Below are 11,267 nucleotides of genomic sequence, written 5' to 3' on the forward strand. Positions count from 1 at the left end.
AAACAAACGATTGTGAATTTGGGTGAGGAATATCTCCCAAGTAAGTTCTTTTCTTGCCTCAGACTGGTGAGGACTTTAACAATTTATCTCAGTATAAAGAGGTTGTTCTGGCCAGAATGGTTGATGAAATTTAAACTGTTTTTAGCAGAACTGCCTTTTACAAAACTATAACAATAAATACTCATGCTAGAGAGATGAAGATACAGTTGGAACTCCATTTCTGTCGAGATGGAAGGTTCTGTTCTGGGCTGGATTGGAAATGTCCGGCCGGATTTGGAGACGCTTGGGCTGGACTGGAACGTTGACAACCTTGACTGCTAAGCTTCAACTATAAATCGATACCAAAGGTTGATTCTGCAGAGCTTCAATGTACCTTAAGCTTTTGTGAAGCTTCTGAGTGGGCGAATCGCGCTTCTTCACTGTAAGGCAGAAGTGGCTGTTCTCGAGGACTTCAATGGGCTAGAGACTGCACTGTAAAATTTGTTGAGGTTTTCATGTTTGGGAAAAGCTCAAGCTCTACCTGTCTTGGTTTTTTGCTAAACCAAATTTGTAACGAGAGAAATCTCGTTTTGAATGACTTATTTTCTAAGTCTGAACCTTGGGAATTCTAATCTAAAGCTGGTTTTCACTTGGAATTCAAGTGAGCTTCTGGTTGATTTTGAGTTGTTTGTTTGATTGATGACTTGAGTGTTGGATTGATTGTTGTTGTTTTTGTGTGTGTGGCTCAATGAGCTTTGGTTGCTTCAGTGTTTTGAAGGTTTTTTGAGATCAAGTGATCATTTTGAGTTTTTGTTTTTGATTGATTTTTTGGTTGTTTTTTTGGTTGTCCCTTACCCTGTTCACTCCTTCTTGTATTTATAGTAAACTGTTTCTTCTCTGGAGTAGGGTGATTGTGTTTATTTATTGGGCGGCAAAGATATCTCCCCATTTTTCTCTTCTTTAATGGAAGGAAAGAAAATAGGATTTCTTCAGTTTTGGCAGATAGGCTCTCAAATAGGCAATCACTTCCCTGATTTTCTTGAAAAGGAACCTAATCTCTTTCCCAATTTCAACTGCCCCTTGTGATATTTTACCCGTGATGGTTAGTTTGATTCCTTTTCACAGCTCTCGCTTATCCTTCTCTGAGATTGTAACTTGCTTATCTCCTTGGGAGAATTACCTTCTCTGTAAAGACAGAAGAAAAATCTCTGAATATACATATATAAGAGGGATTTGATTTTCAGTTTTTGAATCAACTTGATGTCATGAACCCTTCAATCACTTCTTCTATGAGCGCCATTGCGACTTTTCTTTATCCCAGAGATGTCACGTGGATTGTTCCTTTTCTGACTCCTCTTCCTATTGCCTTGTTTGCTCTGATGAGCCTTGGCTGTCTCTTCAGTTTTGGGCTTCCATCTTTCTTTGATTTTTGCACTTTATTCGGGCCTAATTTTCACATTTGGGTGTGTCAATTTTGGCCCAAACAATCCCATCCACATTAAGTTTGACCACTCCAGTCCCAGGAAAATCCCAAGCCAAAAGAGTTTGCACTTTCACTTCAACTGCCCTACAACCACAGGAAGCCGTGCTCCACTCAGAAATAGCAGAGAGAATAATCTACCTAGGATTAGAAAGAACAACGTCCTCAGCATTTAAAATAAATTGGTTTCTCCATTTCCACAAATACCAACAAATAAACACAAACACAGAACTCCAAAGATGAGATTTTAAAATACAACAATCACCTAAAGCTTTAAAATGGTGCTTGAATCCATAAATATGGCGCTCTTAAATTGAGGCGTTTGCCCAAGAAAACCCGCACAGCGAGCTTGTCTCCTTTGAGCATGTGCTCCACATTTGACAAAGTTGGAGGTTATGATGCCTCCAATTTTTCCTGGGCGTGGAAGGCAGCGGTGTTGGTGGGGCAGTTATGAGAATTTTGGTGGTCCAGTAGAGAAATAGATGGCGGTTCTTGAGGAAGGAGGGTAGGGTTCTGACAATCGGGTAGACTGTGAAGCCTGTGGCTTTGTATTTCTTAGGTGAAGTGAAGAAGCTAAGATAATGTCTAGACCAGGTCATGGAACGGCCAATTTTCTGCAGTTTTGCGAGCTCAGTGGTGGCGGCCAGGTGAAACTGGCGGGACAGACGAGGGTAGGACAGTGGTTCAAATGGGTCCTTGTGGCGGTGGTTCATGATGGCGACGGTGAGTCTCTAAGCCTTCTTCTTTGCTTCAAAAAATTGGGGTGGGGTTTGTCGTGGGAGAGAGAGAGAGAGTGGGGATATATATTTTTTTTTCTGTTTTTAAAAATCTAATTTAATAATATTTTTAAAGAGTTTTTATTTTTTCCGAAATTGCCCTTCATTTCGTCTCTTTCTAACTACTGTTTGGTTATAATGTAGGTCCCACGACGCCACGTGCAGCTAACATCGACTTTGACTCGCGTAATACATGTAAATTGGTAATATTTGAAGCGTTAGCAAGACGAATTGATTAAAATGAAACCTTAGGGCCCATTTCGATACTGACACTAAATCTCTGGATACTAAAGTGTAGTTAATCCTAAGGGAAATTATCGCTCTTTGTCTTTTTTGTGTAGTTGTTACGGAAACTGAGAAATTTTGCAATGAGTAAAGAAGACTAAGCTCCAAAATTTGTCTTTGACGAAAAAAACAAAAACAGAATAAAAAATTCACTCAGCTCCAAATATACATGTCGGCTATAGGATATCCGCCTCGTTGGCTCCATCCGGATCCGGATTGAAAATTAAACAATATATTAGAAATTTGGTGGCCCACTTTTTGTCTTTTACTTAGAATTAGAAATGGCTGACAGTTTTGTTTTTGTTCTTTCTTTTGATCAATTTTTTATTTTATCTTTTATTTTTGTCTGAGTGTAGAAGATAGAAGATGGGACTGTAAATCAGTAATTATAGGAAATAAAGAAACTAAAATTGTAGTAAATTAATACGGAGAAATACTGACGTGTAGAGTTAATAGAGGCCAATAGATTTGATATGTCCTTTAGACTGTACTTCGCCGCCACTCATGTCCTTGTGGTTCTACAAATAACTGCCAATCATATAATGATCTTGAAATTGTGATAAAAAGAGGGTAGATTGCATTTATAATTCATGCCTAAAAGTTATTGGTTATAAGGACTAATATAAATACAAATAACCACATAGAGTTAGTATAAATACAGAAACATAGTAACCATGAAGGGTTAACCGTTAATCCCAATAATACGGAGGAGTTCACGGACAACGGCAAACCCACAAAGTATACATCCATTTCCCGGCACATATGGCCTAAGAAATTTTGGCCAAAAATCTTTAAAAAATTCAGATATATACCTCAGCGCACCAAATTACAACTGTAAATACAACCTTTTAACACTCACAAGTAGAAATTATAAGAGTAGACTATAAACACACAACAAATTGAAAATGAGTTGATTTTTACAAAACCTTTAAAAAAAAAAAAAACAAACTGCAATACAAATTACGTAAATAAGAGCTGATTTGCTACCACGTCATCACCAAGATAGCCAAGCAAGCACCAAACTTAGCCAAAATAGAGGGCCTTTAGTGGATGGGCAGGGAGCAGAGGTGGGGGAGGGAAGGAGAGGAGAGGGATGGAGGCCGCGGGACCCCAAGGAGGCAGATTAGGGTTTTTCCTTTTTGGCTCTTTATTTGAAACTTGAAATTCAAAATAAAAGAATTATATGAATTTCAAAAAAAAAATGTATAAAATAATTATTTCAGTCAATTGAGTCCAACAGGCTGAAGGCCCAGTATTTGATTATCCAAAGTCCACTCCATAGGCCATACTCTAATTATTAAGTAAATGGTCCTATCTCTTATAACTTTTTTATATGTAATTCAAAAATAAAATTAATAAGAGCAATAGATTTGTAAATTGTAACTCAAATGGTTAAAAGCATTTATCCCTCCTCAATTCTCCCTCCTCAATATTGCTTGTATAAAAAATAAATTTTTTTAATTAATTTATAATATATATTTAAATAATCATTTTGTTTTAAGAAAAAGTTCACATTTAGAATTTCTTCTATTTTCTTCATTTTATTTATAACAAGAAACCTCGTTTCTGATAAACATTTGTTAATCAAAAGTCATAAAAACTTATCATATTTTTTTTGAAAAAGGAAATTATGATTTCCTTTTAACCAAAGATTTACTTATTTATCAACTTCGTTGTCGTACCAATAAAAAATAAAAAGAGTAAAAACACTTTTTACCATTCAAACTCTCTTTAGAGAATATTTCATAAGCAAATTTATATATATTCCCCTTCTATTGAGGGATCCCTCAATTAATTTTATTTGAGAGTCACCCTCTAGGGTTCCCTAAGAATTTTTTTTCAACAATTCAAACCATATGTTTTTAAAATCCACATTCATACATCATCCTTGAAAAACATTAGATAAATTGGAAACCATTTTGACATCTAATTGTGTTCTACAAAATCAATGAATACTGTGCTTTAAGAAAGTACTAAAGTTTCAATAATTCAATTGAGTAGTCAAATGATATCGGATTCAAGTGATTTTTTGTAGAGATGATCTTTGAATGAATATCTACAAAATAGATGATTTGAATTAGTGAAATACAATATGGAGTGGTCCCTACAAGGTTGTCCCTAAAATAAGCTTATTTGAGGGAATAATTTTATTTGAGGGACACCTTTTAGGGTATCTTATGAATTTTTTTTAATCTTATTTGAGGGAATAATTTTATTTGAAGGATACCCTTTAGAGTACCTTATGAATTTTTTTTAACGGTCTGAACAGTCTATTTTTCAAGTCTTCATCTATAGATCATCCTTGAAAAAAAATTAAACAAATTGAAAATCATTAAAGCATCTAATTAAGACCAATAATATCAATGAACACGGTGCTTCAAGAAAGTACTTAAATTTCAATAATTTAATTGAATAGTCAAATGATATATGATTCGAGTATTCTTTTGTAGAGATGATCTTTGAATGAATATCTACAAAAATAGACTATTTGGATTAGTGAAATACAATGCGGAGTGGGTTCTACAAAGGTGTCCCTCAAATAAGTATTTGAGGGATCCCTCAACCGAAGCTATATATATATTTTAAACTTTGCTTATGAAGTTGTGAGAGTACATATATATATTTTTTAAAACTTTGGTTAATTTTTTTTCCAAAAAACTTTGCTAAACGATTGAAGTATGCAAAAGGGTATATACCAAAAGTCTTATTGTGTGTGTGTGTATATATATATATAAATGTATTTATTTATTTAACATTGAAAAAAAACAAAAAACAAAAAAAAGGTTCAAAAGACCAACATGGAGGAAATCAATGGAGAGTACAAATGGTAATAATACTTGGACGGATAATTCTTATATATCCAAGGTGTAGTGCAAGCAGAAGATGATCGTTTTCCTTCTCCTTCATTTCTCTCTCATGATTTTCTTCCACCATCTTCTTCGACCGACGAAATGAATTCATACTTACATTACTTGGAAAAGTTACCTCAAAAAGATATTTTTGTCTGACAAAGATTGCTAGCCAATGTAAAATCCATCCAAATTTCAAGACATGTATAGAAAATCATTCTACACATTGTGATAAAAAAAAAAACACATTGCCTAAATATGTTATGCATAAACATATAGCCTATAGCTTAAGTTCATATCATCTATGATTCTCTGAGAGGATGGATCAGGATTCAGGTGGTTTTCAGGTGGTATGATTTTTCGCTTCTTAATGAGACGATCACCTCGTTTATTGCTAGGAATAAATTAACGAGATGGTCGACATGCATCAAATATTGTTCAACGGGTGCTTCTGTTTTTTTGTTTTTATTGATGTATGATACTTGTTTATTGGTTGCCAGCACATTGTGTTGACATAACTTTGTTTTGGATGGGCTCGCCGCATAATAGAATGTTTATACATTCAAAACAAAGTTACATCACTACAATGTGCTCGCCACAATTAGGCATCAAACTGATCACAAATATATTCCGTCCTCACGTGAGTTGAACAACATGAAAACGTTCTCCAAACAAGTAAAAACAACTATAACTAGACAAATGACTAGTTGGTAAATTTCATCATCATTTGAATAAATAGGCGATCTACACATATAGTGTGGTCATCAGACTAACCAAGTACCCTAACCCTCCCACCAAAAGCAGTCAGAAGAAACCCAACTCTTGATAGAGTAACCCCCACCCGCCGCCCCCTCCCCCACTAACCAGGACCTAGCACTCCCTGTATTCAAAGAACCTCACAATATGGCTTTTGTTAAAAATATAAAATTTAATTAATTAATAAATAAAAATGAAAATAAAAAACCACTCCTTAAGGAATTTAATGATGATTTTTTGTCATGATGGCACGTGAATTGACATTGCACTAGTTATAAATGACGTCAACAGTCTAATGGGGTACACACTTCTTGTTGGGATGATACCACTTTGCACCAATTGTTGGGGCCATTTCTTAAATTGTGCAAGAATGGTTGATAACATCATACGTTGAATGGATGACAAAGATAATATTTTTATTTTTATTTTATATAAGTGATATTAGAGAGTGAAAAATCAATCCTAAGACTTCGGATACATGAATAAATGCTATTAAATTACTTGAGCTACAAGCCCCTTGCACAATGACAATTTTTTATATGTGAATAAAATAAAAGCTGCATACCCCCAATAACTCTATGACAAGTTCTCCAAGCCAATGGGCTCTTGTTTGAGCTGCTTAACCAACATGTCAAAGTTAGTGTAAGAAGATCCACCAGTTCTTGTAGCTGCTTCTGCCTTCTTCTTCCATTCCATAGCCTTTATCCTCATCTTCTTCCCTTTCTCACCCTCCATCAACTCTCTCACAAGCCTCTCCACCTTCTCTCTCTTCACTTTTGTGTCAATCTCCATCCCAAACCCCCATTTATTACATAAATAAAAGCAGTTGGTTTGTTGTTCTGCAAAAAAAGGCCAACAAATTAATGGCACTCCTTCACAAATGCTTTCCAAAGTCGAATTCCAACCGCAATGTGTTAAAAAGCCTCCAATTGAAGGATGCTTAAGAAGTTCCTCTTGTGGACCCCATTCCAAAAACAAGCCTCTTTTCTTTGTCTCCTCCATGAAATCTTCATTTGATAAAATCTCTTCTCCACCATCTACAAGATTTGGCCTAATGACCCATAAAAATGGATATTTGCTATTGGCAAGTCCCCAAGCAAACTCAGCCAATTGTTCTTTAGTCATTATTACTAGGCTTCCATAGTTGACATACACCACTGATTGAGGCTTTCTCTTATCTAACCAGTCCAAGCATTTCTTGTCTTCCTTCCACAAATTTGAATCAATTGAGTCCAAGTGATGTGTTGTGGACACGTTGTGTTGAAGGAGTGATAGTGGACCAATGGTGTAGAGCTGGGGGAACTTTGTTGTGATCACATCCAAGAATTCTTTCTCCAATTCATCAAATGTGTTGAGGATCACACCTTGTGCTTTCATGGCAATCTCTATTGCTTGTATGTTGTAGTTGAACATTGTATCATCGCGATTCGTTGTTCGGAGGAAGGTGGGGAGATCTTTCAATCGAATTCCTTCCATTGCGGGTATCCAATCAATCACGGTATCAAGAAAGCCAGTACTTAAGTCGCTATCATCTGCACATAATTAAAGCATTCTGCACCTCTCATTTGTGCATTTCCAAAATCAAACCCAAAGTTGAAATTGCAAAATGATGCATAAAATATGTGATTTTGTTATTCATAAAATGGAGATAAAGCGTAATGTTCTATTAACAGAATTATCGAATAATCAACATGAACAATGATTTAGTTTGGATGTTCATGTAGCTAAACATGTATAAGTATCTTATGTTGTCAGACAATTTGGTCAGACAATTTGAAAAACTCAAAGTATCTTATGTTGTCAGACTACTTGTTTGCTTGAATAAAAAAGTGTTCATGTTAGGAATCACCATATGCTAGTTAGCTAGAAGGATACCTTTCAATGGAAAATAACCTCTTTCTACTAGATCTTCATAGTGTAGATACCCCAACATACCACAACCACTAGGTGTAAATAGAAGCATCTCCGGGATGCCAAATTCTTGAGCAACTCGTAAGGTGAAGCCCATCACTCCATCAGAAACAATACAACTTACAGCTGGCACATCCGCCCACGACGAAGCCTTGTTGAGTTTTTTGATGAGGTCTCTGAATGAAAGCTGGCCCTCAACCGGCATGGCTCTGCACAACTCCGGGAGGTCAAGTATCCCACGTTGGTTCGTCGGTGGCAAGCCATCGGATATAGTCTCGAACTGGAAATCCTCTGCGCCGTTAAGAGCATCTGAGCCTCTAGATTCAAGTAAGCGATTGTAGTTGAACTCTGTGTGGACGAAGGTTATATAGAATCCTTTGAAATGGAGAAGCTTTGCAAGTTTGATCATTGGGTTTATGTGGCCTTGAGCTGGAAGAGGGATACAAACTGCATGAGGCTTCATCATAGAGCTCATTTGTTCACGATTGATTTGGCAAATGATGCTCAAAAGTCTCAGTTCATGTTCAATAGATTATCAACATAGTGGGAATCTCATGATTCCACACACGACAAACACATTAGATGGAGAAAGAAAAAAAAGCACGCTTATAATAAAATAGACAAAGACAAGAGACTTATCTGAAGGCAAACTTTTCTTCTTATCGTATTCTTATAGTCGATTGGTGGAATCTGTATATCCAAACATAAAACTCATGGAGAGATTGTGGGACCAGAATTTATAGGATCATGCCACGTGTTTATAATATAGGATAAGATCAGACAGTCCTACGACTAGAGAAATGTTACAGAGGTGGTACACAAAGTGATCTATAAATGTGGTCTCCTTAGTATTATTATCCCCAACTTAATCACCCTGGATCACACATATTATAGATTAGGCCAAATAGACCTATTCAATTGTGGAGTTTCATCTCAATAGGTATCCGTGCTATTATTAGTAAACCATGTATTTTTATATGAGTGTTATATTTCCACCCATCTGTCCTATTTCTTCACCCATCTAATCTTGTAGAATTTTAAAGACCAATTTATCCCTTTATAAAATGACTTCTAAGGACTTAGGGAAAATCATTAAAACCAATTAAAAATATAAGAAAATGATTATATTAAAAAACTAAAAAGATTATTAACAAATATCAAACCCCTTCCTCACAACACGCATACCCCACCTTCTCCCTCTTCCTCCACAGCACGGCAAACATAAAAACAAGCAAAAATATGAAATTCACTCTTAATATTATAATTAAAGGGTATTTTTGGAATAATGATGGGAAAGATAGGATCGTGTTTTTTAAATTTACATAGCAGCACTCTTTATATTGTAAATTGTTATGGTAATTATCTAAAGCTTAATTTGATTGATCACTCTATTATTTATCTTCATAATCATTTTCCTCCATTTCATTGCCCACCCCATCAGATGCAAACCATCCGCAAGAGTTTCTGAGAAAAAACAAGAAGGAAAAAGAATGGGTGAACGCAATATGATTGGTAAAAGAATGTTTCCTCCGGCAACAGAGCTGTTATTACAAAGTATGGAGGATTCTAGTACCGAACCACAAGTTTAATGTAGAGAAAATTGGCTTCTGCGTCAGAAAATGAAGATGACTGAAATCACAAAATTCAAAACCCACCAAAAAGCCCCAGATTATCATCCCAAACTCGACCTTGTAACCTCGCATGCCAAGAAGCATGCTGCATTGGCTTGAACACTTCTAGCCATAGCTGGTCCAAAGCCCTCGTAAAGGCCTTAGATGAGGCCAGGATCCTTCTAAACGCATCAATTGAGCCCGAAAACTTGGGATTTTTGTAATTGTTAGGACCGAAAATGGACAAAAGCCCATTTAGGAATTTTTTATTAAAATCTAAAAATTGCACAAGGACTCAAGCTCAGTATCGACACACCCCATGCGATTTTCTCAGTTTGACTTTCTAAAAGAGACGTTGGATAATCTTTCAAACAAGTTTTTATCCGGGTAAAAGCGCGAAGTTTCAGACAAAGAACCAAATCGTGACTTCGACAAGGCCAAAGTTGAAATTGCAAAATAATATATACAAAATTTGATTTTGTTATTCATAAATAGAGATAAAGGGTAATGCTCTATTAATAGACTTATAAAATAATCAACATGAATAATAATTTAGTTTGGATGTTTATGTTGCTAAATATGCTTCAGATTTACAATATAAGTACCTTCTGATGTTAGACAATTCGACAGGAGAACATTTTCGAAAGATCAAACTCAAATTATAGTGCATGAAAAAGTAAGTTATATATATTCACTATTATAATCTTCGATATCGTTTTTTCATGCTATCTATAATAAATTGTGGTACAGTGTCCGGAATCATTTAGCCATTTGCTTATTATTATAAAAATTGTTATTCTTTAAAACTATGTGTTCCATAAACAATGACAACCTATTTATTTTACGGATTTTTGTAGAAATGTCGCAAGAACTTATACATCAGTCTTCACTTGTCACTTTAAAGAAAAATTTAAGATAAATATCATCTTAATTTTTCAACTCTCTCTCTCTCTCTCTCTCTCTCTCTCTCTCTGTGAGCATGTATAAAAAGTTTTATGGTGTTCATTGAGCATGAAAATGGAAAAAAATTTAATATGCAAATGGAAAAATACCAAAAAGAAAAAAGAAGAAGAAAAAGGTGGACTCAGTTTGGGTAGGTTGAGGGAATTTGTGTGTGGAGGAGGGTTGTGATGAGGGAAGAGGGAATGGATTTCAAGGTGGGCGAGGTTATTGGCACAGTCGTTGGCGCACATGGGATATGGGGGAAAGTGATTTTTTTTTTTTTTCCGATTTTGTTTAAAAGATATATAAAAAAATTATAATGATTTTTTCATTTTAAAATACCCTTGAAAATGGAAAGACTAAGATACCATTAAAATGGATGGAGAATTGAATGGTGTTAAAATCAGATGACAAATCATGGATTTTGAAAAATTAAGATGACATTTCTCTTAAATATTTTTTTAATGTGACAAATTGAAACTGAGGTATAAGTTTAAGTGACATTTCTACAAAAACCCCTTTATTTTATCACAATGGTGACTGAACAATATATGATTTGCGAGAATTTGAGGGAATGATTTTCAATCCAAAAAAGTGGTTCGCATTTACTTAGTAACTAATAATTAGCACTTGCGAAGTATATGTAGGTTGTCTAGTGCAGCCAATTTTAATGTTTATA

At 35.2% G+C, this 11,267-nt stretch overlaps 1 protein-coding gene across 1 annotated transcript; it reads right to left on the reverse strand.

The window, feature by feature from the left end:
* Positions 1–6,522: 6,522 nt before the first annotated feature.
* LOC148916461 (7-deoxyloganetin glucosyltransferase-like) lies at positions 6,523–8,673 on the reverse strand. Its single transcript, XM_089054850.1, has 2 exons — positions 8,001–8,673; positions 6,523–7,657 (listed from the first exon to the last, which is right to left on the reverse strand). The coding sequence occupies exons 1-2, from the start codon at positions 8,509–8,511 to the stop codon at positions 6,702–6,704; spliced, it is 1,467 nt and encodes a 488-aa protein (XP_088910976.1). The 5' UTR covers positions 8,512–8,673; the 3' UTR covers positions 6,523–6,701.
* Positions 8,674–11,267: the final 2,594 nt, after the last annotated feature.

This window comes from Prunus mume, linkage group LG6 (genome assembly GCF_029339155.1).
Source record: "Prunus mume cultivar Tortuosa linkage group LG6, ASM2933915v1, whole genome shotgun sequence".
NCBI lineage: Eukaryota > Viridiplantae > Streptophyta > Magnoliopsida > Rosales > Rosaceae > Prunus > Prunus mume.

Excerpts from the sequence above, each read along its gene's own strand:
- LOC148916461 (XM_089054850.1), bottom strand. The coding sequence starts at position 8,511 with ATGAGCTCTATGATGAAGCCTCATGCAGTTTGTATCCCTCTTCCAGCT. Across the intron at positions 7,658-8,000 it reads AGGTTATTTTCCATTGAAAG|ATGATAGCGACTTAAGTACT; the intron begins GTATCCTTCTAG and ends AATTATGTGCAG.